Source organism: Archocentrus centrarchus, chromosome 20, assembly GCF_007364275.1.
Source record: "Archocentrus centrarchus isolate MPI-CPG fArcCen1 chromosome 20, fArcCen1, whole genome shotgun sequence".
Taxonomy (NCBI): Eukaryota; Metazoa; Chordata; class Actinopteri; order Cichliformes; family Cichlidae; genus Archocentrus; species Archocentrus centrarchus.
The window spans coordinates 13,486,789-13,514,683 of record NC_044365.1 but is presented as its reverse complement, the minus strand read 5'-3'; the positions used below and the strand labels follow the sequence as shown (position 1 = coordinate 13,514,683).

Below are 27,895 nucleotides of genomic sequence, written 5' to 3'. Positions count from 1 at the left end.
AGTCAGCTAATGTCACTGATTCTTCTTTCAGGCTAACATAATAAACACAAATCACACTCACCCACTCTAACTGTGCAATACCCACATCTCTGTGCAATATTATATTATTCATACTGAACAATATCTGTCACTCCTATATTGTGTAATATCCAATATTACAAGTGCAATATTCACCATCTTCATTATTATATGTATGCACTTATTTTATTGTTTTATATTCTATTCTACAAATACATCACAAGAACAACACACAACTCAGTACCAATCAATGCCACACTTTGAGATTCTGATCAATCATTCACATCTAATCAAGATAACATCTTTGCGTAGTGGATTTAAAAGCTCTTTGTTGGCAGAATTATAATTTTACACTCACTATTTTACTTGGTTGTATGTTAATCTGCTGCCTGCTTCCTCAAACACTCCAATCTGAACAAAAAGGATTACAAAAGCAAATGCACACACACACACACACACACACACACACACACATACACAGCTGAACCACTGTCTGCCTGTGCTTTGAGTGTGTTCATCTGTGTGTGCTAGTCTTGACTGCAACTGGTACTAGTTCATAAGTGTTGTACATAGATTTGGAAATAGTAACCTGTGATTGATAGCCACTGTAAATATTTAGCACTGCAGCAGGTATGTGGGAGGGAGAAGCCATATTTTGTTTCTATTCCAGTTTACTCATGTTTATGGGTAGGAGCCCAGGTAAGACACCTGTCTTTTGTTTTGTAGGTCAGATTAGGCACAATTAGCACTGTTTTGTTTGTTGTTTTGGCACTGCTCACCTCTGAGGCAAATAAACTGCTGCATAATACATACCACAATAGTATTGCTGGCTTTTCTTGGGTGTGGTTGGAGTGGGGGAGCAGCGCTCCATGTTATGCCCTGCTTTCCCCTCGACCTTGAGACGTAACATTGAATATTAGTAATTTTGGGGGATTCATTGTTTTAAACTAGTGCAATGTTCAGATATGCACTTTCAGTGCTTTTATGTATACCTAAGCACTTTTATCTAAAACACACCTGGGGTGCAGGAGTCAGGGGTCAATCCACTGACCTTCTAATTGGTCTCTGCATGTCTTTTCTCACCAATCTTTCTTTTTTGCATCTATAAGAGCTTTTACACAGGTCTGCCATACTGAAAATGCACGTATAATGTGCCAGATTCATGTCTTAATTTAAATACCAAATACTGGCTTTAATAAGTACTTGCAGCATCACACAGCCTGCAGCAAAAACCAAAGAGATGCGAAATTTACGCTCGTGACTAGGGTGACCAGATGTCCCTTGGCACCATCCCACATTTTAATTAGCTCTGCAGGACAGGCAGGCTTTTACACAGTGCATATGAAGGGAAGGCTATTTATTGCAGTCAGAAGTAGAGAGTTACCCCATCAAATGCCACACCCATCAGGGAAAGTTACAAGTTACCAAAAGGTAAGCTTCTCAGATTTTGGTGAAAATGATGGAAACTACAACACAGAAGTCTCTAAAGTCTCTCAGCCTCCTCTCTCTTTTTTTTTTATCTGCTGCGCTGCTCCCAGGCAGAGGCAGAAGAGTTTCATTATTTTATCAGTACAGTAACAGCTCCCTCATCAGGTCTTCTTGTATTGGAGCCACAAATCTGCACTGCGCTCAGCAGAATCCTTGTTATTCCTGAACCAATCCCACCCACTCCCATTAGCACTTTTTTTTTCTTTTTTTTTGTCTTTCCTGCATGAAATATGCTGGTAGCGATGGGTGAAGTTGAACTGGATTAAGCTGTGGATATTTTTATTTCCTGCTCCTCTGCAGACTTCATGACTTTAATGCTTTGCCTTGTGCGACAGTGAATAAAGACTACACAGCAAGGTACTTGGTGTTTTAACAAAACTTCTTTAATCCATTTGTGTAAGCTAGGCTTACCTTACAAAATCTTTCATATATATGTCTTATAAGTCATTCATGTCAGTGTCAAATAGTGTTTACTTGGGGGAACAGAACCGTCCCACAAAGAGAATATTCTTAGTGGTGTTATGCCTGATGAAGAAAAGGAAGGGGTGGTCAGCAATGAACTCAACAGGAATCGTTATAGAGGTTACTGTCATGGCCGGGGAGGAAACGGGCGAGGAAGGGCAAAAACGCAGGACTCCAGAGGTAACTTAAAAGGGCGTTTATTCAGGTAAGGGGGGAACACAAATACCAAAAAACCTCGGAAGGGAGACGGAGGGCAGGCACAGGGAACACAGGAACACACGGGCACACAACATCAACGACGCGACAAGGAACACATGGAAACTGAGGGCTTAAATACACACTGGGTAATCAGGGCAAGAGGAAACAGCAGGGAACAACAGGTGAGGCAAATGAAACTAATTACACAGGGGAAGCAAAGCTGAACACAAAGCACAGGAAAACCAGACTGTCAAAATAAACAGGAAGTGACAAACCAAGGAACATACTGACTAAACACGGGGAACAGGCACAGACTCAGGACAGAGACGCAGACATATCACAACACTAGGAAACACAAGACAAACATACTGGGAGGAGAAGCTCAGGAAATAAACTAAACACAAAACGCTGGGCAAACGGCCCAGGACGTGACAGTACCCCCCCCTTAAAGGCCAGCTCCCGACGGCCAAAACCAGAAAACAAAACCAGACAAGGGCGGGAGGCGGGGGACCAGGAGGGAGGGCCCGAAACAAAAACAAAGACAGGGAGCAAAACAGAAATCACAGGGCGTGAACAAAACAAATCAAACCCGTACAGGAAGAAAACAAAAACACAGGACCAGAACAAAAGGCGACGGCACAAGGCCGGAGACAGTCCAACAGGGGGCATCAAAATGAGGCAGAGCAGAGGCAACACAGTCCAAACAAGAACAAAACACGGGGACGAGAAGCAAAAAAAAAAACAACCGGATGAAACAAAAAGCGACGGCACAAGGCCGGAGAGCTCCAATGTCCAAAACAGGGGGTCGAAACAAGGAACAGTCCAGGAGCTATGACAAAACAAAAAACAGCAGGGGAAAAAACAGTCCACAGTTCAGGGGAGTCAGTGGGAAATTCAAAAACAAAAAACACACAGTTCAGGAGGCCGCAGAGGCCAAGGGGCCACAAAGCAAAATCCCAACGAGGGAGGCCGACCGCGCTCCCAGCGGCGGCGGCGACGAGGACGAGAAGGAATCACTGGAGGCCGACCGCGCTCCCAGCGGCGGCGGCGACGACGACGAGGAGGAGTCACTGGAGGCCGACCGCGCTCCCAGCGGCGGCGGCGACGAGGAGGGGTCACTGGAGGCCGACCGCGCTCCCAGCGGCGGCGGCGACGAGGAGGGGTCACTGGAGGCCGACCGCGCTCCCAGCGGCGGCGGCGACGAGGAGGGGTCACTGGAGGCCGACCGCGGGGCATGCGGCGGCGGCGACGGGGAGCAGACACTGGAGGCCGACCGCGGGGCATGCGGCGGCGGAGACGAGTGACCCCGGGCTCTGGTGGGGAACCCTCGGGCGACGTGGAGCGCTCGGACTGAGCAGAGACCCCCACCGGCTCGGACTGAGCGGGACCCCCTGGCTCGGAGCGCTCGGACTGAGCGGGACCCCCTGGCTCGGAGCGCTCGGACTGAGCGGAGACCCCCACCGGCTCGGACTGAGCGGGACCCCCTGGCTCGGAGCGCTCGGACTGAGCGGAGACCCCCATCGGCTCGGATTGAGCGGGACCCTCGTGCGCGGAGCGCTCGGACTGAGCGGGACCCTCTGGCGCGGAGCGCTCGGACTGAGCGGGACCCCCTGGCGCGGAGCGCTCGGACTGAGCGGAGACCCCCACCGGCTCGGACTGAGCGGGACCCCCTGGCTCGGAGCGCTCGGACTGAGCGGAGACCCCCACCGGCTCGGACTGAGCGGGACCCCCTGGCTCGGAGCGCTCGGCCTGAGCGGGACCCCCTGGCTCGGAGCGCTCGGACTGAGCGGAGACCCCCAACGGCTCGGACTGAGCGGAGGCTAGAGCGGAAGCTGACTGAGGACGAGGGAGAGCGGGCAGCAGCACTGCTGAAGGCCAAGATGCTGTAGAGGACCGGAGTGCCGGCTGGGTGGTCGTCATCCTGGGCAGCAGGGGCTGCTCAGGGGACAGTTTGGGTGTGTCAAACGACGGCTGCGTGGAAGCAGGCCGGGAGACGACTGGCTGCGTGGAAGCAGGCCGGGAGACGACTGGCTGCGTGGAAGCAGGCCGGGAGACGACTGGCTGCGTGGAAGCAGGCCGGGAGACGACTGGCTGCGTGGAAGCAGGCCGGGAGACGACTGGCTGCGTGGAAGCAGGCCGGGAGACGACTGGCTGCGTGGAAGCAGGCCGGGAGACGACTGGCTGCGTGGAAGCAGGCCGGGAGCCAGAGAGAGCGGGCTGTGAGCGAGAGAGAGCAGACTGCGAGGAAGCAGACTGCGAGCCAGGGAGATCTGGCTGCGTGGAAGCAGACCGAGAGCCAGGGAGATCTGGCTGCGTGGAAGCAGACCGAGAGCCAGGGAGATCTGGCTGCGTGGAAGCAGACCGAGAGCCAGGGAGATCTGGCTGCGTGGAAGCAGACCGAGAGCCAGGGAGATCTGGCTGCGTGGAAGCAGACCGAGAGCCAGGGAGATCTGGCTGCGTGGAAGCAGACCGAGAGCCAGGGAGATCTGGCTGCGTGGAAGCAGACCGAGAGCCAGGGAGATCTGGCTGCGTGGAAACAGACCGAGAGCCAGGGAGATCTGGCTGCGTGGAAACAGACCGAGAGCCAGGGAGATCTGGCTGCGTGGAAACAGACCGAGAGCCAGGGAGATCTGGCTGCGTGGAAACAGACCGAGAGCCAGGGAGATCTGGCTGCGTGGAAACAGACCGAGAGCTAGGGAGGGCTGGCTGCATGGGAGCAGGCTGAGAGCTAGGTGACACTGGGGCCTGAGAGGGAGCTGACACTACTGGAGCTACAGAAGGAGCAGGAGCTGAGGGAACTGGGACCAAACCCGAAGGAACTAAGACAGGGGCTGAGGGAACTGACTGAGAGGGTACTGAAACAGCTGACACTGGGGACCGAGGAAGAGTTACTGGAGCTGACTGAAGGCGAGGGAGAGCGACTGGAGCTAGAGCTGACTGAGACCCTGCTGCTGCAGCTAACACAGAAAACCGATGCGAAGGCTTGGACCTGGCTGCCCCCACCCGCGGAACCGGTGCGAGTGCCGAGGTCAGCCCGTCCGTGGCTGCCCCCCCCCGCGGAACAGGTGCGAGTGCCGCGGTCAGCCCGGCCGTGGCTGCCCCCACCCGCGGAACAGGTGCGAGTGCCGAGGTCAGCCCGTCCGTGGCTGCCCCCACCCGCGGAACAGGTGCGAGTGCCGAGGTCAGCCCGTCCGTGGCTGCCCCCACCCGCGGAACAGGTGCGAGTGCCGAGGTCAGCCCGTCCGTGGCTGCCCCCACCCGCGGAACAGGTGCGAGTGCCGAGGTCAGCCCGTCCTTGGCTGCCCCCACCCGCGGAACAGGTGCGAGTGCCGAGGTCAGCCCGTCCGTGGCTGCCCCCACCCGCGGAACAGGTGCGAGTGCAGAGGTCAGCCCGTCCGTGGCTACCCTCACCCGCCGAACAGGTACAGGTGCAGGGGAAGCTGGAGCAGGGTGAACAGAGGGAGCTGGAGCTAACTGAGGGGTCTGGGACTGCGACTGAGGAGGAGCTGGAGCTACAGCTGACATGGAACACTGCGACTGAGGGGGAGCTGGAGCGACAGCTGACATGGAACACTGCGACTGAGGGGGAGCTGGAGCTACAGCTGACATGGAACACTGCGACTGAGGGGGAGCTGGAGCGACAGCTGACATGGAACACTGCGACTGAGGGGGAGCTGGAGCGACAGCTGACAGGGAACACTGCGACTGAGGGGGAGCTGGAGCGACAGCTGACATGGAACACTGCGACTGAGGGGGAGCTGGAGCTACAGCTGACATGGAACACTGCGACTGAGGGGGAGCTGGAGCTACAGCTGACATGGAACACTGCGACTGAGGGGGAGCTGGAGCTACAGCTGACTTGGAACACTGCGACTGAGGGGGAGCTGGAGCTACAGCTGACTGGGAAGACTGCGACTGAGCAGGCGCTACAGCTGACTGAGGCGAGAGTGGCTGGGGAGGAGCACGGCGACGCCGGGAGCGCTGCTTCCTTCGCGTTCTGTTGGAGTGGGAAGCACGATTTTCAGCATCCAGGATGTCCACCAGCAGAGGTGAATCAATAATCTCCACATCATCTGGCAGCCAAGAGAGGTCTGGGGAGGCGGTGGGCTGTGGGTGAAAGGATGAAAATGACGAGGTGGGAGAGGTGAGTTGAAGGGATGACGGCGGATCCGGAAAGCGAGGCCGCGCCTGTGGTGCTGAGCTGCAGTGGTGCGGAGGAGACGACGGAGGTGAGATGACCGGCTGCAGGAGAGGTGAATTAGTGATGGCTTGGAGGAAAAAGGTTGTGTCCTTGCCCTGGACAGGGCGACCAATATTATACAGTTTAGCTTGTAAGTTTTTCCGGAGCATGATTATGGAATGGGCAAGGGAGGCAGTGTCAGGATGGGTGAGGAGCCAAGTGGAGGAAGAAAAAAGTCTGCAGCAGAAAATTGCCTGAATAATCTGACGGGGTTCATCAGTGGCATGAATGATGTTCATGGAGAGATCTATGAGCTCCAAAATCACTTCCTCTTGCTCGGCGGGGCTCCTGGTATCCGCGCGGTCCATAGTCTGGTCGCGTCGTTCTGTCATGGCCGGGGAGGAAACGGGCGAGGAAGGGCAAAAACGCAGGACTCCAGAGGTAACTTAAAAGGGCGTTTATTCAGGTAAGGGGGGAACACAAATACCAAAAAACCTCGGAAGGGAGACGGAGGGCAGGCACAGGGAGCACAGGGAACACAGGAACACAGGAACACACGCGCACACAACATCAACGACGCGACAAGGAACACATGGAAACTGAGGGCTTAAATACACACTGGGTAATCAGGGCAAGAGGAAACAGCAGGGAACAACAGGTGAGGCAAATGAAACTAATTACACAGGGGAAGCAAAGCTGAACACAAAGCACAGGAAAACCAGACTGTCAAAATAAACAGGAAGTGACAAACCAAGGAACATACTGACTAAACACGGGGAACAGGCACAGACTCAGGACAGAGACGCAGACATATCACAACACTAGGAAACACAAGACAAACATACTGGGAGGAGAAGCTCAGGAAATAAACTAAACACAAAACGCTGGGCAAACGGCCCAGGACGTGACAGTTACCCCTATGGCAATCCCAGTGGCAGCAGCAGCCTCAGTTCCTTCTTCATTTACATCCACAAAAGCCTTGTGGACAACTTTGGACACAAACAGATCATTTGCTGGAGACATTCCTATTAGATGAAGAAAAAGAGAAATCAGTCATCTTGTTTGTTTTAACACAGATGATGCTTTACTGTTTGTGTGCTCAGTTGCACTGGGCTCTTAACATAACCGTGCAGGTGATTCTGTCTCATTGGTGCGATATGTCTCACCAGAGAAGTTACTCTTGCTGCTATCAAACGCGTCCTCCATTCCCATGCTTTTCAGGAGCTTTTTCAAGTCGTATTTCTCCTCCATCTTGAATCGAGGGAGCTGCACTTCAACTTCAGTTTGCCTCATCTTATCTGGATGCGTCCAGTCCACGAAGTTCTGATAGGTCAGCAGCTTCTGCAGCTGTGTGGACACAGTGTCACGAACTTGTCTGCTTATAATTGGACATTTACTGTATTTTTAAGTGCATCTTACTTTTTGCAGGCCTGTTGTATCGTCCTCGATGTCATCAGGCAGGAATATGAGCATGCTGAGGTCGTTTCCTTTATAGGGCATCTCTAGAATCTGTCCAAAAACATTGTGTTTTCATTTTGCACTATATTAAAATGATATTTCTTCCTAATCCAGAACAAGTGGTTTTTGGTAAAAGAAAAATCATCTGAAAAGTCTCGTTCCTCGGATCACGCTGGTGAAATACTGTTAATGTGTTTCATTGAAATCTGTTGGAAATAATGAATGTTACCTTGCAGCTGGCCTCAGGAATGGATGCAAATGCAAATTTACTTGTCTGGTGCATCATCTTCACTGGCTTAGTGACTTTCTAAAGACAAGAGGAGACAGAATAAATGCTTTCCTTGTTTAGTCAGACATTTTCTCAAAATCCACAATCCCTTTGATATTTGTTTCATGTTTTTAGTCTAACCAGCAGATAGTTTTGTATAACTGAGAGCGCCTCTACCCACTAAACTGCTTTCACAGAAGCAGCTCAGACCAGCCTACAGGTTATCAGAAATGTTGTGTTTACTAAGGAAAAAAGATGGAAACATTGTACCTTGTCCTTAAACCTAAATGAAGACTCCATCTATATTTCAGTTTCTCCGCCTTTGCTGGAAAGAGCTAGAAAGAGATCAAGCTAAAAGCATGACACCTCAGAGCTCCAGCCTTTACTTTCCCATCCAGCAAAATCAGCAGCTCTGCTGTATTGCTATAAACTTCAGGGTGACTGAGTGAAGTATAATTGCACCATCCCGTGCACCTTTCTTCATTGTTACCTTGTTCAATCGAAACTGCACATCAACAGTCCTCTCCTTCTCAAACTGCTTGTTCCATTTGCCTTTGAAGTAAATGGCGCTCACGAGAACCATCTTCGTCAGGCCATTCACTGCGTCCTGATCGAGCAAGTTCTTGATCTTCTCTGGTGAAGAGAATTTATTAAAACCATGAGATTAACTTCATTTTATTGTAAAAAGAAAAATATTATGACCTCTGTAACAGGGAACTGAGTATTGATTTTAAACTGGGATCAAGAACTAGTTTGTCTGATTTCCAGCAGGTGGCACCATAGTGCTGTAACCCTCATGGAAAGTGTCCTATGAACACTGAATTGTTCATACTCTTACATGTCCTGCTACACTTAAGATAATATAAAGCTAAAGTGTCAACAGCAGCTAATTCCATACAGATCTGAAAAATAAAAACCTGTTAAAGACATGTAGTCAAAGTAGAAATATACCAACACCTGTCCTGATAGAGGATCACACTGTCACTGAATCTTATAAGAAGCTGGTCTGCTGTTTACAGCATCATACTGCTGTGATGGTTTTATTAATAGCAGGAAACTGGCTGGACTTGCATTAACTGCATTTAACTGAACAGTAAAGCCCTGCAGTGATGCTGCTCGATGCTGAATAGACTTACAGTGGAGATCATTTTAAAGTGATCTAAGGCCACTGAAATGAAGATTGTTTTATCCATAGAAGCACACTGTGAAAGGCAGACTCTTATTTTTGCCTGATGTATACATTTTTATCCTTGTGACAAATCATTTATCATCCAAAGTAACTTTATCACTGATATCTTTTCTACAGGCAGCTGAAAGGTCAGAAGTGCTGCGTCATCCTCATAATTCCCAAAAAGGTGTCTTCCTTTTTAACAACCCTACAGCCTCAAAGTACACTTGCTGTTTTACCAGGTTACAAGAGATTATTATTATTACCCAGTCCTAACACTAATACTGGTTTCCAGTTTATAGACAAACAGGCTTTACAGTTGCAGTTCTGCAGAAAAGAAGACGCGTTCAGAAAAAATGTGAATTTTCTTTTTTTATGCTTATTTGTTGAATGCTTAATATATATACAATTGGTGGACAGAGAAGGGTTTCTGTGAGGCTGATGACTGAGCCTCCATGCTGCCCGTAAAGGGAGCGAGAAGAGAAGTGCAGAGAGAAAGAAAGAGGAAAGGGAGAGGGATCAGAGAGGGAGAGAGAAGAAAGGAAAGGAGGAGTGAAGGTGGAGGTGGAGGGAGGATCACGGTGGAAACAACTGTCCTCCAGCCTGAGCAGAGCCACCAGCAGCTTCTTCCACACTTCTGTCACGTGAATGTTTCTTATGTCTGGTGAACCAGCGCCAGCCACCTCCTTTCTTCTTGTCTGCTTCTTCTTCCTGATCCACTTTTTCTTTAGCTTTCATGGCTTTTTTCTCGGCCTCTGCATCGCCTGACTAGGACCAGAAGAATTTGGAGCGTTTTTTCTTTTTCTTTTGTTGCTCCTCGAGCTCCCTGTTCTTCTCCTCCCAATTTGCCACTTCAAGCACAAATTTGACATTTTCCTCCTCAATGTTTTTACATTTCTCCCTGAATTTGTTGAACTCTTCAACCACTGCCTGGAATTTTTCTTCAAGCTTGCTGTATTTCTGCCTGTTTTCTATGGTCTCCTCCTGCAGTGCTGCTTTTCTTCTCTCCAGTCCCTTATGCTCTGTTTCAAGTTGCCTATATTTTTCCTCCCATTCCATGTTTTTCTCCTGGATTTCTGCATGTTTGGCCTCCAGTTCTTGGTGCTTCCTCACCAGTTCCTCATAATCCTCCACTTCTTGCCTCTGCTTGATTTCTTGATTTCTTTTCTCCCCTTCTTGCTTCTGCTGGCGCTTCACAAAGTTCTGCTTTAGCATTTCATGCATTTCTTCCGCATCTTTCTTAATCACAAATTCCTTGTCCATCTTTGCTGGATTTCTTTTCTCCCATTCTTGCTTCTGCTGGCGCTTCACAAAATTTTGCTTTAGCATTTCATGCATTTTTTCCGCATATTTCTTAATCACAAATTCCTTGTCCATCTTTGCTGGACTTCTGCTTTGGACGAGAGCCTCTTTCAGTTTTGCTATGTCCCATGTCTCTTCCACATTCACATTTTGTTCCTTCATACTTTTGCTTTCCTCTTCCAGCTTTTTGTTCCTTTCCTGAAGTTGCTTCATTTTTTTTGTGATTGAGTCAACTTCATTTAAGTGGACCAATTCTCTCCTTTCTGCTAGGAGCCCATAGATGCGTCCTTTCAGCTTGTGAGTGCTCTCTCGGAGGTTGCGGTTTTCCGTCCGGAGGCGGTCAATTTCATTAAGCGGAGGACGCTGTTCTCGTGTGCTCCACTGAGGAGGAGCCTCACCATTTCTTGGAAAGCTGGTTCCTCTGGACATGGCAGCAATCTGAGGCTCTGTCTTGTCCAAAATGTAATCGCAAACCAATGTTACAGCGTTATTGCAGTCAACTGTTTTTATTTTGTTAGGCACAAACCCCGGAAGTAGGACCTGTCAGAAATCGTTTTGCTGAATACACTTTCAAACTGGAAACTCACGCTGAGTGTCTGTGTTTACTGAATGCTGCGTCCTAACGACCGAGTTTAGTGAAAACGTGTCAGATACAAAGTTACTACTACAGCTCCAACCTTAACTGCCTTTGATAGGGCGCCACAGAACGTTCGAATCTTTTTTACACAAAGTAGTTTAAATGGTGCGTTCCATTGCTACCACTTGACATTAATGATTAAAATGTATTCATTCACAGTATTTGCATGGCGGAAGTACCAATAACGTTTCAGTAGATCAGTGTCTATTGCTGTGTCTTAATTTAATTTAATTTTTTTTTTTAAATGACTGAAAATAAATATGCGTTTTCAAATTCCTAAAAGCTGCAGATGTTATATCTACATGTCAGGATCTGGTTATTGTAGACAGGATTACAGTAACAGTGTCACAACATTGGTAACAGAAAAACATTAGAAATACATAGGCTGGTCTGATGCCTGCACCCTAACATACGTGGAGTATTTAACATTTATAATGATCAGAGAAAGTTACGTTATTTTTGGTGCCTCTCACTTTCCCAGAATATCATCGTGAACGTATGAATGAGACGCATTAACTTAAAGAACTTTGTAGAAAGCCGGTTTTTTTTTTTGTTTTTTTTTTATTCTATTTTGATCTCCATTAGCTGTAACAATTACAGCTACTCTTCCTGGAGTCAGTCAAACATAGTGCTCCTAAAACAATGTCTTTACAAGCCGTCACCACACCACCAACACAGTGACATAATTTTACCAAAAAAATAAAATAAAATAAAATAAATAAATAAATGAAGTTCAGTCCATTTACTTGTGTTAGTTTACAGCGCAGATCTGGCGGACGCGCTGACGTCCCGCTCAATGCGGAGTAAAATCCTCGATCCACTGGATTAAAATAGAGGATGCTCGTTGCCACGGTGAATCCTTGTATCGGAGCTCCATTGATGATGGCTTTCTTTCCTTATATCGCGCACGCGCATACTCAGAGTTGATTGAACTGACTTTAATCAGCGATTCTGGAACGGGAAACTCAGTTATCGATTTCAGAGTTGATCAACTCAGAGTTTATTTTCATTTCAGAATTTGCTGAACATGCTTCCTGGAATAGGGCCCAGATGTGTTGTGTTCAGTCGCACGCAGCATGCTTATTCGGGCATAATTTTTAACTGAACTTTATTACTTTGTCTTATGTATCAATCACCAGCAGTAGGTGGCTGTCTCCAAAATGAGTGCTGATTTTGGAGACAGCCAGAAGCAGCATTCATCAGCAATACCCAGTTATTTGAGGGATGAGGGTAAAGAAAGTGAAAAAAAAGAACTGCATATCCCACAATCCTTCGCCTTGAGATGATCCATATTTCAACAAGTTAGAAAATTTGAAACGACAGCTGCCTCCATAATGTAAATCACTATCTATTCACTAGCCTGTTGTTATTATTATTATTACTGTTATATTATAGAGCCCATCGTGATCACGTGAGGTGGTCCTGCGTTTGGGAAGTACGGTGAGGAGGAGGCGGAGCTGGGGCCTATTCCAGGAAGCATGTTCAACAAACTCTGAGTTTATAAACCTACTCTGAGTTGATCAACTCTGAGATCGGCAACTCTGAGTTTCCTGTTCCAGAACAGCTTTTTTTTTTTTTTTTTTTAAGCTTTATTTATCGTCAGAGTGTCACAGTAACAGTAGTCATGAAAGAAATAGTGTACAGTAATAAACAAAGGACATAAAATGAAAGAAGCATATAGTCATAAAATACAGAGATAGAAAACTGTCAAAACGGAACAGAGGAAAAAAAAGAAAGGGAAAAAAAAAATGACACAAATAAATGCGAGTTACAACAGTAAGTTATAGTCTTTCCAAATACTCATTGTTTTTATAGCCTTTTTGTTAACTGAGTTTGAGATTGAGTCAACATACAATTTTACATCTATTACGAAGAGGTCAAAAAGTGGTTTCCTGTGCATTATTTTACTTTTATGAATATGAAATTTAGCAAGCAACAATATTAGATTGATAAGGTATGTGGGAGAGGAATCTTTCGCCTTGAAATCTGTGATACCAAACAAAAAATCTTCAAAAAAAAGAAGGAAATCTGGTTGAATATAGTTGGATATCAGAGCGACAATGTCTTTCCAAAACTTCTTCGAGCATGTACAGTTCCAAAACAGATGAACAGAAGTTTCTGGGTAGAGCTTACAAAAAAGAGCAGGAAATATCAATATCAGCTTTGTATTTCTGAAGAAAGTGCTTAGTTGGATACAATTGATGAATTAATTTAAAAGAAACTTCTTTGACTTTGTTAGTGAGAAAAAACTTGTGTGGGAGAGACCAAACTTTTTTCCAATTAACATTCTGCACAAAGGAGTTCCAGTAAGATACACAAGATGGGGATGAAACCAGATTTCCTTGGAATAAAGAACGGATTTTGGAATGAACAGTTTTTAATTGAGTTGAGAAACAAAGCTTACCAACAGCGGTCTGTTTAGATTTATAAAACTGATCAAATCTAGTTATTCAGCCTGACGGACAAACTGCAGGAGATAGAAAGGGAAGATAAAACTGTGGAGAAACAGCTCAGACTGAGTTTACTGACCGACCTGTGTGTTAGAGACTGAGACAGCAGCAGACCCCAGGGGCGGAGCTGACCTCAGGCCAGTCTTTATTTAATAAAAACTGTTTTTGCTGCAGTTTATGACAGTTCAGTTTATGGTTATTTGTTTAAATAATTGTACAGTAAAAATGGAATCTACTGATGGAATAGCAACCTCACTTTATTCATTTATTTAATTGAGGATTTCATTATTTCTGCCATTACTGGATAAAAATGAGATTTGCAGAAAAACTACTTTAATGTTTCCAGTTTAACCATTTTAATCTGATCTAAGATCAGCGGATAGATGACGGCTCTCTGATCAATGATCAATCATTTGTTGTTTTGTAAAAGGTCACACTGATGGAAAAATGTCTGGATCCTGGAGACAATGTGAATATTGGAGTGAACATGAGAGTGAAATAGTTTTAAGGCTAAATGTGTTTGAAGTGGCTTAAATGTTGTCGTCATTTTGAAAGTTGTGGTGTCTGAAATTGAGAACATTAATCACAACATAATTTCCACTGAAAATTAATTAAATCTGTGATTTTGGTGCTTTGCTGGATCCATCCGATGGGATCATCAGCTCCGTAACAGATCAGCAAAACATGTCCGAGTCCAGCTCCACAGAAGGAAGGATCCAAAGCAGACAAGGGTCATGGATTCAGACCGGATAAGTCCTAGATCCACTTCAGGCTCCAGCCATTTCCCAGCTCATCCCATCTGGATCCATTCATAATGGCTTAATCTTTCCTGACACGCTCTGCATTTGTTATTTTAAATGGCTCGTCCTCCCAAAACTGTACTGAAATATTTAAAACCTATAAAGCTGAGACATTTCTTATGTTTGACTTTTATTGATTTACCTTTACATTCTGTGCATTGTATAAAGCGCTTTGAGTGCTTAGGTGGAGTGGAAAAGCGCTATAAGAACCAGTCAACTGACCATTCACTATTACAGATTTGGAAAGCTGCTCTACAAGTTTTCAGTTAAATATGAAACTGTGACTGAACTCTGACCTTTAACTCAGTGAAATATCTCCACTGTGGTTGTCAGACAGCCATCATGAATCAGTGAAGCTGAGATTAGATCAGTTGAGAAATGCTTATGCAGAGGAATATTAAAGCAGTTTTTCTCAGCATTTTTATCCAGTAAGCATTTTTATCTAATGCTAGAAATAATGACAGATGTTTAAGAAAAATTTTAAAAAGTGAGCTTGCTATTCCATTAATAAATGACATTTCTACTGAATAATGATTCAAACAAAGGAATTGTCATAAACAGGAAGAAAAACTGAAAAAAATCTCATGTAAAATAGAATTCAGCTTCATCTGGTGAAAATTCAAGTTGGGTAAATGATGACAACAGACATTGTAAAAGAAATTATATATTTTACATCAAACTTTTATGCTATGATGATGACAGAGTGGACCAAGCTGATCAAAATGACTGGATATAATCATAGACATATATACGTAGACGCCGCATTGAGCATTAACTTTGCCGCCATATTTGATGTGGCAAACATAAAAATAGAGGAGCATTATTCAGGTGCTGCGTGGAGTTGTTCAAACCGTTTTACAGTCGAAACTGGATCACATGCTCACCTTTCACAGGTAAGAATGAACAACAACAACAACTACAAAATATTGTCTTTGGCCATTAAAATATTTTGAAAACAGAATTTGCAGACGTTGCAGTAATCTTGTAGTCCCGCGTGAAACCAGCCTCCAAACAATGAAGTCAATCTTACTTAACTACATTGCCCCGAACAACTACGACTAAGATTTTGGAGTGAGAAATCATAAATAATGAGTAGAAACAATCCCAAGGACAAAGGAGGTGCCATTTTGATGCAACTGACATCTGTGTGAACCATGTTTGTGTGTTTTATGGAGCTTAAACAGAAGCTCCACTTCTATGGCAGTTTCATTAAAGTGATCTAAGGCCACTGAAATGAAGATTGTTTTATCCATAGAAGCACACTGTGAAAGGCAGACTCTTATTTTTGCCTGATGTATACATTTTTATCCTCCAAATTATCATTTATCATCCAAAGTAACTTTATCACTGATATCTTTTCTACAGGCAGCTGAAAGGTCAGAAGTGCTGCGTCATCCTCATAATTCCCAAAAAGGTGTCTTCCTTTTTAACAACCCTACAGCCTCAAAGTACACTTGCTGTTTTACCAGGTTACAAGAGATTATTATTATTACCCAGTCCTAACACTAATACTGGTTTCCAGTTTATAGACAAACAGGCTTTACAGTTGCAGTTCTGCAGAAAAGAAGACGCGTTCAGAAAAAATTTGATTTTTTTTTTATGCTTATTTATTGAATGCTTAATATATACAATTGGTGGACAGAGAAGGGTTTCTGTGAGGCTGATGACTGAGCCTCCATGCTGCCCGTAAAGGGAGCGAGAAGAGAAGTGAAGAGAGAAAGAAAGAGGAAAGGGAGAGGGATCAGAGAGGGAGAGAGAAGAAAGGAAAGGAGGAGTGAAGGTGGAGGTGGAGGGAGGATCACGGTGGAAACTACTGTCCTCCAGCCTGAGCAGAGCCACCAGCAGCTTCTTCCACACTTCTGTCACGTGAATGTTTCTTATGTCTGGTGAACCAGAGCCAGCCACCTCCTTTCTTCTTGTCTGCTTCTTCTTCCTGATCCACTTTTTCTTTAGCTTTCATGGCTTTTTTCTCGGCCTCTGCATCGCCTGACTTGGACCAGAAGAATTTGGAGCGTTTTTTCTTTTTCTTTTGTTGCTCCTCGAGCTCCCTGTTCTTCTCCTCCAAATTTGCCACTTCAAGCACAAATTTGACATTTTCCTCCTCAATGTTTTTACATTTCTCCCTGAATTTGTTGAACTCTTCAACCACTGCCTGGAATTTTTCTTCAAGCTCGCTGTATTTCTGCCTGTTTTCTTTGGTCTCCTCCTGCAGTGCTGCTTTTCTTCTCTCCAGTCCCTTATGCTCTGTTTCAAGTTGCCTATATTTTTCCTCCCATTCCATGTTTTTCTCCTGGATTTCTGCATGTTTGGCCTCCAGTTCTTGGTGCTTCCTCACCAGTTCCTCATAATCCTCCACTTCTTGCCTCTGCTTGATTTCTTGATTTCTTTTCTCCCCTTCTTGCTTCTGCTGGCGCTTCACAAAATTTTGCTTTAGCATTTCATGCATTTCTTCCGCATCTTTCTTACACACAAATTCCTTGTCCATCTTTGCTGGATTTCTTTTCTCCCATTCTTGCTTCTGCTGGCGCTTCACAAAATTTTGCTTTAGCATTTCATGCATTTTTTCCGCATATTTCTTAATCACAAATTCCTTGTCCATCTTTGCTGGACTTCTGCTTTGGACGAGAGCCTCTTTTAGTTTTGCTATGTCCCATGTCTCTTCCACATTCACATTTTGTTCCTTCATACTTTTGCTTTCCTCTTCCAGCTTTTTGTTCCTTTCCTGAAGTTGCTTCATTTTTTTTGTGATTGAGTCAACTTCATTTAAGTGGACCAATTCTCTCCTTTCTGCTAGGAGCCCATAGATGCGTCCTTTCCGCTTGTGAGTGCTCTCTCGGAGGTTGCGGTTTTCCGTCCGGAGGCGGTCAATTTCATTAAGCGGAGGACGCTGTTCTCGTGTGCTCCACTGAGGAGGAGCCTCACCATTTCTTGGAAAGCTGGTTCCTCTGGACATGGCAGCAATCTGAGGCTCTGTCTTGTCGAAAATGTAATCGCAAACCAATGTTACGGCGTTATTGCAGTCAACTGTTTTTATTTTGTTAGGCACAAACCCCGGAAGTAGGACCTGTCAGAAATCGTTTTGCTGAATACACTTTCACACTGGAAACTCACGCTGAGTGTCTGTGTTTACTGAATGCTGCGTCCTAACGACCGAGTTTAGTGAAAACGTGTCAGATACAAAGTTACTACTACAGCTCCAACCTTAACTGCCTTTGATAGGGCGCCACAGAACGTTCGAATCTTTTTTTACACAAAGTAGTTTAAATGGTGCGTTCCATTGCTACCACTTGACATTAATGATTAAAATGTATTCATTCACAGTATTTGCATGGCGGAAGTACCAATAACGTTTCAGTAGATCAGTGTCTATTGCTGTGTCTTAATTTAATTTAATTTTTTTTTTTAAATGACTGAAAATAAATATGCGTTTTCAAATTCCTAAAAGCTGCAGATGTTATATCTACATGTCAGGATCTGGTTATTGTAGACAGGATTACAGTAACAGTGTCACAACATTGGTAACAGAAAAACATTAGAAATACATAGGCTGGTCTGATGCCTTCACCCTAACATACGTGGAGTATTTAACATTTATAATGATCAGAGAAAGTTACGTTATTTTTGGTGCCTCTCACTTTCCCAGAATATCATCGTGAACGTATGAATGAGACGCATTAACTTAAAGAACTTTGTAGAAAGGCGCTTTTTTTTTTTTTTTTTTTTTTAATTTTATTTTGATCTCCATTAGCTGTAACAATTACAGCTACTCTTCCTGGAGTCAGTCAAACATAGTGCTCCGAAAACAATGTCTTTACAAGCCGTCACCATACCACCAACACAGTGACATAATTTTACCAAAAAAATAAAATAAAATAAAATAAATAAATAAATGAAGTTCGGTCCATTTACTTGTGTTAGTTTACAGCGCAGATCTGGCGGACGCGCTGACGTCCCGCTCAATACGGAGTAAAATCCTCGATCCACTGGATTAAAATAGAGGATGCTCGTTGCCACGGTGAATCCTTGTATCGGAGCTCCATTGATGATGGCTTTCTTTCCTTATATCGCGCACGCGCATACTCAGAGTTGATTGAACTGACTTTAATCAGCGATTCTGGAACGGGAAACTCAGTTATCGATTTCAGAGTTGATCAACTCAGAGTTTATTTTCAACTCAGAATTTGCTGAACATGCTTCCTGGAATAGGGCCCAGATGTGTTGTGTTCAGTCGCACGCAGCATGCTTATTCGGGCTGCGTCATCCTCATATTTCCCAAAAGGGTGTCTTCCTTTTTAAGTTAGATGGATACACATAAAACTAGTTTGCAATCAGTGACATCAATGTGAACCAGATGTCTGGGACAATGTAAGAAAAAGGGCAGCCTAACTATAGGTACTGTCTCCTAGAAATTATGTGTACATATTTATAAATGATTTCCCAAAATACATTATGGCAACATTATGTTCAGGGGTTTACTGAAGAATGAAGTGCTGAAGTTAAGGTTTTATGAAGAGGGCTTGGATTCAGTTGCTGATCTCATGAGTCCATTAGCTTACTTTTTGTCTGCTTCTCCACCCAGCTGTTAATGTGGACCCTGGCCTTCTCTGGATTGCCTTTAAAGTCCACAGACTCGAGCTCAGCCTTGTAGTACTTTTTGGTGTTATTTAAAAATTCCTGTAATTGTAAAACTAAGTCACTTTAAACAGAATCAACAGCTAGAGAAGCGACATTTCAATCAAGTTAAGCTCAGTATGTCATTGTGTTATCATATTTCCAGTACTTTGGATACAGCTGAAGTTTGAACTAACCAATCAAGCACAAGATTTTAGCGAAAAGCTCAACTGCCAATTAAATTAACCAGCAAGGAAAAATACACAGTTTGTGAGTAGGGAAGCTTTGACTAAATAAGGAGGTGACAGCTTCTCCAAGAAGGTCTATTAGTTTGTTTAAGTGCAACTTTGTATGGTTTATATTGGCATGTATGTGATATACATTTGGTGTTTTAATTAAAAAAAAAGATTTCTTAATTAAATTGGTGTTAATGTGCTAAATTTTGTAAGTCATGATCCAGCCAGCAGGGAGTAACAGTTTGGGCTTAAGAAATATTTGGGAGATATTTATCTACATACCTAATAACAGGGCTGCAGTGACTCACTGCAGCAATTAATCAGTTAAGTCTGGTTAACAACAAGTTTCCTCACACACACCTTGACAAACTCATAGGACTGTTCCCCGTAAAGTCTGTTGGCAAGACTGAGGGAATACGGAGCATCAGCCTTATTCAGCTCAGTTAGTAGTTTGGCAAACACGGTGTGAACATCATCCTCACCAGCCTCAGGTTTCAGACACTGTGAGCAGTCAGAGAAAACCTACATGTTACAAAGCCACATCGAGCAAAAGACAGATGAAAGACAACTATGTATAATATTAATATACTAGCTTACAATTACCCATCATCTCAATATTCTATTTAATTTTAAGTAAAACATTTAGAACATGCAGCATGCGATGCTTTTGTTGATGGTGTAGACACTGAGTTTTCCACCTGTTGCATAAATCTGCTTTTTTTCTGCAAATTCATTTGCAGCCAGGTGTTGGAAATTAATGAGCAAAGTGGTGGGAAATTAGATGTGAGATTCTTTGGAGCAAAAAACCTTTCCCTGCCCTGCCCTTAGTCATCCATACTGGTAGGCTTTGTTACCACCTTGCGCAGATAGCTTGGCAGTCTGGTTTGCTGCTGTGTCTGCGTCTGCATTTGCATCCGCGTCTGCATCAGCGTCTGGATCGGCGTCACCATCGATGACTGCATCTCTTGCTGTGTTTCTTTTGGCTTTGGTTCTCCTACCTCAGAGAAGCTGAGGACCTGTGAGAGAGGAGTTTTTCTTTCAGTTAAACAAAGGGATCACAGCTGGTGTTTTCATGGTTTGCTTGTGTGATTGTGTTACTAGTGTTTAGCTGGACAGGAATTTGTTTGAACAGATACCTTGTGGTGACCTGCCTCCCTTTTGGAAATATACATAACAAAAACGTATTAAATTTTAGGTTAAATTTGGAGGGGCATTGGCATAATATGTTGTACAAAAGCACTGCAGATCTGCTGTCTGGTAACTACTGAACTGACAATTCTCAGCAGCCTGGGAGGCATGCATGGACACACTCTTCTTGCAGCGGAAGACTCTGAGGCAGATCCATAAGTATTTGGACATTGACAGTTAATTTTGCCTCTGTGCACCACCACAGTGCAGTCTTTCAGCTTTAATTCTGGTGACTGAATTGGCCATTGAGGAAATGTTTAATTTCTTTCCCTGAGAAACTCTTGGGTTTCTTTTGCAGGATGCTGTGAAGCGCTGTCCAAACTATTCTGCAGTAATTAGCTGACTAAAGTAGCCCCCATATATATATATATATATATATATATATATTAGGGGTGGGACTTGATTAAAAAAATTAATCGAATTAATTACAAGCTTTGTAATTAATTAATCGAAATTAATCGCATTTTAATCGCATTTCAATATTTGACATGATAAATATTAATTTAAGTTTAGTTGATGAATAAATCAATATACATAAGCTTAAACTTCAAAATTTTGTTTATTTTCCCACCAGTCTGCTACACAGACCAATGAAGGGTGGAAGTGCTCCTGTGATAAGCAAACTCCTGAAATTAAAGTTAAGCATCATAACTGGATGGTTTTATTCAACATTAATGTCTCACTTGTTATAGTTGGAAATTAATCATTCACTCAGCTGTATTCCTTGATGTTGAAATGTGTTATGCTTGTTTTAACAGCTTATTTTGAATTAAAGACTTAAAATTAAACCACAAAAAGGAGAAAAAGTTCGTTCTCCGTTTAACAGCTGCTTTTACACAGCTGTGCTTCGCACTCACGGTTGCTAGGCGACATGAGCTACGCAGAGGTGATGCTGATATGAAGGCTAGCTGCTCATTTCCGGCCTTTGTGGTGTTCGTGGGCTGCGAAAGACGTGTGCCGGGTCCTTCGCAGGATGCGGCCCCTAATTTGGACATTGTGCGTCGATATAATCTGTATGTCGGGAACTCGCGCACTGAGAAACGTTCCACGGTGCAAAGTGCGATTAAAATGCGTTAAAATTTTTAACGCGTTAATTTCCCCATAATTAATTAATCGAAATTAACGCGTTAAAGTCCCACCCCTAATATATATATATATATATATATATATATATATATATATATATATATATATATATATATATATATATATATATATATATATATATATTACAGTTTACATATACATATCTTTATATTTTAATTCAGTATCTGTAACAAAGCAATTTCCCCTCTAATTATAATTCAACACATGGTTATGAATGTGAGCCAAACCAGCCTTTATAAACAAATCATAATGACTCCAAATGCGGTTGATGGAATTCTGTAATTCACATTCCTGTATTACCATCTGCAGTTTCTTGGCTTGCACAGAACAATGTTGTAACAATTTACTAGTATCCAGTTCACTGCTGCAGTAAAATAGCACCACCATGCAGTGCAAGTAGACCTTTACAAGTAAAACATCATCCATCCTTCCATTCCATTCTGGAGCCTATGAGCCTATAATGGCCTATAAACTATTAAAGAGGAATATATGGGTTTAAAATATATTTTCTGTATGTGCGCTTCCCCCCACTCCGCGTTGTGATTTGTGAAGCTGGGTCTGGTGTACCATGGCCGCTGATAAATTCCACCACTATCAGCGAACTGTTTTGGCTAGGACCTGGCATCTGGCTCCACAATGCCCCCAGCTCTCGTCTCCGTCTGCGTTCCCTCCTGACCTGACCTCACCTACCGCCGCTGTCCTAGCTTTACATGTGCAAATGCTTTGCTAAGGTGGTTTTTTTGGACCCTGCTATAGTGCTCTTTTTGAGCACTGTACCAGATGACTTTTTTTTTAACCTAACTTCCCCATGATGTGTGGTTTTCTCCTCCTGCCAAAGGTAGCGCTGCAAGTCGGCTGCATGACCCTAGGACACATATCCCCCCATGTGTGTTGTGTTTTGTGTATTCTTGGATGGTGTTCTGTAACTGCAATTTCCAATGTGTGAACTTGTTCACCCACATGGCAATAAACTTCAAACTTCAAACTTCAACTACTATATTAAACTATTACAAGTTTAATTTAGTTCACCCATAACATTGAGCCATATAATCAATATAAATACATGTTTTATTTGTTTATCAAATGTTAATAATGCAAAGTCTAAATCTGACAAGTGGGGTGGAACTATAGAGAACACTTACTGTGGTAAAAACTACAATATTGGTCTTTAAAATGGGAAGTAAAGTACTGTAGAGTACAAGACGGAGACCAAATGCAGTCAAAAAGCGGTCCCGAGACCAAGACCCATCTCGAGTACTACAACACTATTAAAATGTGAAGTAAATTAGAGTAGGGTAAAGAAAACTGTCACTTTCCATCTCTTAAATTTACCAGTTTAAGACGGGAACATTTCACTCCTTTCTGGCTTTGCTGCTTTAATATTTTTTTTTCAAGAAAAGTTTATAAAAGTTTAAGACCCTATTATAGTTTAACTTAGGTCATTCTTGATAACTGTCCAGATCAACTTGTATTTAACTCAAGAATACTTGAGTGTCATTAAATTAAATAAGAGAAAAACCTTTCTGTTCTTGTACGTCTAATTCCAGCAGCTAATCGGAGGCTTGTCCAGACTGAGATTCAAACCCATAATCTCCTGTTTTATGCCATCTTTCACAGTGCAGTGGAATTATTCCTTCTCCTGGATCTCAGCCAACAGAAGCACTCCCTACTACTTTCGTGGACACCAGAATCAGAATCAGAATCAGAATCAGAATCAGAAGGTTTTTATTGCCATATGTGTGAACAGGTTCACAGCATTAGGAAATTGCTGCGGTACTTCGTGCTTACAGAAAAAAAAAACAAATAAGTATAAAAACTATAAGACAATATACAAGTATACAAATTGCAAATATACAGAGATATTAGAGCTATAACTATAGCACAATATTACAAAATTACAAAATATACAGTGCAGAGACTAATTAAAAGATAGAAGAATGTAGACTATATTCCACTAATATGTACATCAGTGCAGTCAGACAGGTGCATAGACATAGGGTCATCAGCGTTTGTGGAGGGTGGTGGTAACAGTCTTAGGGTAATTGTTCATGAGTCCAACAGCAGAGGGGAAGAAACTGTTCTTATGGCGGGAGGTTCTGGTCCGTATGGACCGTAGCCTCCTGCCTGAGGGGAGAGGGTCAAAAAGTCTGTGCCCAGGGTGAGAGTGGTCGGCTGTGATCCGACCTGCACGCCCCAGTGTCCTGGAGGTGTACAGGTCCTGGAGAGATGGGAGGTTACAGCCAATCACCTTCTCAGCAGAGTGCACAACGCGCTGTAGTCTCTGTTTGTCCCTAGTGGTGGCTCCAGCGTACCACACAGTGATGGAGGAGGTGAGGATGGACTCAATGATGGCAGTATAGAACTGCACCATGGTCCTTGCTGGCAAGTTGAATTTCTTCAACTGCCGCAGGAAGTACATCCTCTGCTGGGCCTTTTTGATGACAGAGGTGATGGTGGGCTCCCACTTGAGGTCCTGGGTGATGGTAGTTCCCAGGAAGCGAGAAGAGTCCACTGTGGTGATGGGGGAAACCAAGTGAGTAATGATTGCCTACACAGACACTTTCTCCTGTCACACCACACTCTGCCTGTTAGGTTAGAATTTTCCATCGGAAACTGTGCCCAAACCTTCCTGTCATCTCTAATACAAATTTATAAAAATATTGAGATCTATTATATGCCATTTAATATAAATTAATCTGCTTTTAATCTCCTTGAAATTTTTCATACATCATCAAGAATTTCAGTGTACTGTGCACTCAGTAACCTGGACACCTGAAACAACACCCTCTTCTTTTCATCCAGTACTTAAACAAAATTCCAGCACAATGATGAACCAGATTTACAGATTTCCCATTATATTTGAAAGCATGCCTGTACAGACACTGTGGTCCAAATGGGTGTGTCAGCATGAGAATAGATTTCACAACATGTGCATACGCTACCTCTGACATCTGTGTGGCCGTGTTGCCCTGCGCCCCCAGCATCACCATAGCCAGGGCTGAAGAGATGCTGATCGGGGAGAAGAAGATATTTGCAGTGTTGTCCTCCTCACTCAGCTTTTTCTGCATAGCCAGACAGAAGGTGGTGCAAGCCTTGGATAAAGGGACTGATGATGCCATTGTGTCTGAAAAAGAAAAGAAAGATGATTAAACTGAAATTACTTGAAAGTTAAAGCTGGCAGAAATGTATTTCTTCCATCCCAAATGTAGGTGCAGATATGGAAGATCAGAAGATAAGAGTGATTCTGATAAGCAGCTAAATACAGATTTTTTCACACTCAAGTAAAATCACACTAGAAAAATACAGTATTTTTTTTTTTTTTTTTTTAAAGCCTGTCATGTGTGGTAGATCTTGCAAGCAGAAATGTGATCTGAATGCGTTGTTGTGCCAAACATATTTGATATTTCAAGATGAGCTCTATAGGTTCTCAATAGGCTCTTCGGGTGCTGCAGTGCTCCGGGATGCTGTCACCGCGGCCCCGGGCTCACCTCCCCCTGCCCTGTGCTGGGGTGTGGGAGGTCGGGGTGCCTATTGAGCCAGCGGACAGCTGGCTCTCTTCTTCCAGGATTCTTCCTGGTCATATGCCCCCCCCCCCTCCCCCTCCCCATACACAAACACACACACACACAGAATACACATCACTCACAGATGTAGGATGGAGAGGCCACGTGGAGAGCTGCACCACCACTTGCCTCTCCGTTTTAATTGCACTTTAGTCATTATAACTCACAACACATACACACTTACAACCTGATACACATAGGACCTTTGGGGCAGGCATGTTACTCAGAGGTTGATGAGATGGGCCGCTGAGGTGGCCCCACTCGGATCCTCGTCACTGTCTGTCTCCAAATTTTATTTGCACTTTAGACATGGAGGGTTTTGGGGGGGCAGTGTGGGCAAGCACTGACGACCAACAGTTGGCGCTTGTGGCATAACTGTCCCCTCAATTTTAACTGCACCCTATACACCTCATTCACTCACAAACATTAACACATAGACCTACAAGTTGGGGAGGAGGAGGGGTGGATGGGTCTTCTTACACCCCGATTTCTTGCGTCTCGCCCGGGGTAGGGGTCGGGTGGTTCCTTGGGGACCGGGCTGGTGGCGTCCTGGGGTCGCTGTTGGCCCTGGGGTGGTTTCCACTTGCCCCGCCTTCAGAGGGTGGGTAGCTATGGATGAATGTGTGTCTTTGTGTATTTGTCACCGTCTCCGTGAGTATGGGTGGGTGAGTGAATGTGTATGTATGGCATATCTGTGTGTGGGTAAGTATGTATGGGCATGTATGAGTATCTGTGTATAAATGTGTACACGGGTGTCTGGGTGTGTTTGTATGTATGGCTGGACCTGGGTCTGGGCCTTGTGCCTTGCCTCCTGGCCGCTCCTTGCTGGTTGCCTCCTCCCCCCTACCCCCCTGGGATGGGGGTGCCTCGGGGTTCCTGGGTGGGGCTGGGTGTTCTGGCATGGGTGCTGGCCTGCCCCCCTTGGGGGTGCGGTGCGGGGCTGCGTTGGCTTCTTCGGCGTGGGGGGGGGGCGCGGTGGAGGGTCGGGCGGGCCTTGGGTGCCGTGGGCCCGGGGGCCCTGCCGCCGGCCAGTGCAGGGGGCTGGCCGCTGGGGGGGGGCTGGCTTCTCATCGCCTTGGGTTCCCTGGAGCCCTCGCTCCTCGACTGGGGGGGCTCCGTCTGAGACCACCCTCTCCCGTCTGCTGGGGTAGGTGTGCGGTTGTCTTTGGACTGAGTGGCCGGGGGGCTTCCTGGCTCTTAGTGGGCTGCTGGTGGCCTGGGGTTCCGGGGGCTTTCCGTACCTGCCTCTGGCTCCTGATGGGTGGAGCTGCAGCGTTTTGCCCTCATTGGTAAGTACATTCCATGACACAGACACAAACATGACACAGACACAAACGCCCACTCAATCACAACTCGACAAAATTGTTGGTGTGCGTAACATGCTTTGTTAGTTTTGTTTTTCACACACAAATTTATTTTTGCAAGTATTGATAGTAGTTTTTTATATGTTAAAGTGATGAAGTATCTGATTAATAGACTTGTGCTCTTTCCCCTTTTTTTTGCTCCCTTTCTCTCTCCCTTTTTCTTCTCTTTATTTTCCTCTTCTTCAGCCTGTCAGCTCTGGCTGTTACATAGTATGTGGAAAAATAACTCAGATAAATAAAATAAAGGGTTAGAAAAATACAGTATTTTACAGACATACTGCATGCCCTTGTAAAATTTTACCAGAATATGTAAGCACTCAAATTTCCACTGCTAGTTTTTATTTTTCCAACATGCCAGTGTTCCCCTTTCCTGCAATATCTACAGCCACGGTCAAAGGATTTGTAAGTGGCACAAATTTTGTTGCTCATACACTTTATCACTTCAGCTCCTTATTTAGATTATTTTGTACATGTATTTATGATCCATCCATCCATCCATCCATCCATTCACTTCTCCTTATCCTGTTCAGGTTTGCGGGGGGGCTGGAGCCTATCCCAGCTGACACAGGGCGAGAGGCAGGTCGCCAGCCTGTCGCAGGGCCAACACAGAGAGACAGACAACATCCACACATTCACGTTCATACTTATGGGCAATTTAGAGTTTCCAATTAACCTAACCCCAGAAGTGCATGTCTTTGGATTGTGGGAGGAAACCGGAGTACCCGGAGAAAAACCACACAGACACGGGGAGAACATGCAAACTCCACACAGAGAGGGAGGGATTCCACCTGGGCCAAGGTGGAATCGAACCCAGGCCTTCCTGGGCCAAATCCTGACTGATGGTGATCTCGCCTTGTCAGCGCTCCAAGATAATCACAGTTTGTGAGCCTCTGCTTGTCCACTCTTTTTAAAGATTGACCTACTAAAAATGTCCCCAAAGACCAACAATCCAGGAGCAATTTTGTGGCACAAAAGGCAAAGTGATAACTAAGTGATCTGGAGATCATCAAATTAACTGTTTTAGGAAACTCTCTTAATCCAATTTAGAATCTATGGTCAATCCTTAGAAAGAGGGAACTTGGAGCACTGATAAGGTGTGAGTGGATCACCATCAGTCAGGATCTGTCCCAGACACTGATGCCAAGGGGAATTTCAGAAGGTAGGAAGAAGAAGGGTCAACACTGAAACTGGCCAATAAAAGCCTTAGAAATAATACTCATGATTGTTCTTCATTATATTGGAAACATGTAAAGAATAATCTAAATAAAAACTGAAGTGGGAAAATGTATAAAATGTAAAATTTGTGCCACTGCCAAAGCATCTGGCCATGACTGTAGACAAATATCCATTTTCACTCTGATCTAATTACTTACCTTTGAGTCTCTGTCGATCCTGAT

The 27,895-nt window shown here is 44.5% G+C and overlaps 1 protein-coding gene across 1 annotated transcript; it reads right to left on the bottom strand.

The window, feature by feature from the left end:
* Positions 1-1,943: 1,943 nt before the first annotated feature.
* Positions 1,944-27,895, bottom strand: LOC115799239 (leukocyte elastase inhibitor-like). The gene is made up of 11 exons (XM_030756284.1): positions 27,872-27,895; positions 24,514-24,695; positions 20,134-20,292; positions 19,637-19,777; positions 18,986-19,103; positions 8,563-8,705; positions 8,034-8,111; positions 7,766-7,855; positions 7,513-7,693; positions 7,271-7,371; positions 1,944-2,102 (listed from the first exon to the last, which is right to left on the bottom strand). Exons 2-11 carry the CDS (start codon positions 24,688-24,690, stop codon positions 1,977-1,979), a joined length of 1,314 nt encoding a protein of 437 aa, XP_030612144.1. The 5' UTR covers positions 24,691-24,695; positions 27,872-27,895; the 3' UTR covers positions 1,944-1,976.

Excerpts from the sequence above, each read along its gene's own strand:
- LOC115799239 (XM_030756284.1), bottom strand. The coding sequence starts at position 24,690 with ATGGCATCATCAGTCCCTTTATCCAAGGCTTGCACCACCTTCTGTCTG. Across the intron at positions 20,293-24,513 it reads CGGCCACACAGATGTCAGAG|GTCCTCAGCTTCTCTGAGGT; the intron begins GTAGCGTATGCA and ends CCTCTCTCACAG. Across the intron at positions 7,372-7,512 it reads CAGCAAGAGTAACTTCTCTG|GAATGTCTCCAGCAAATGAT; the intron begins GTGAGACATATC and ends TTCATCTAATAG.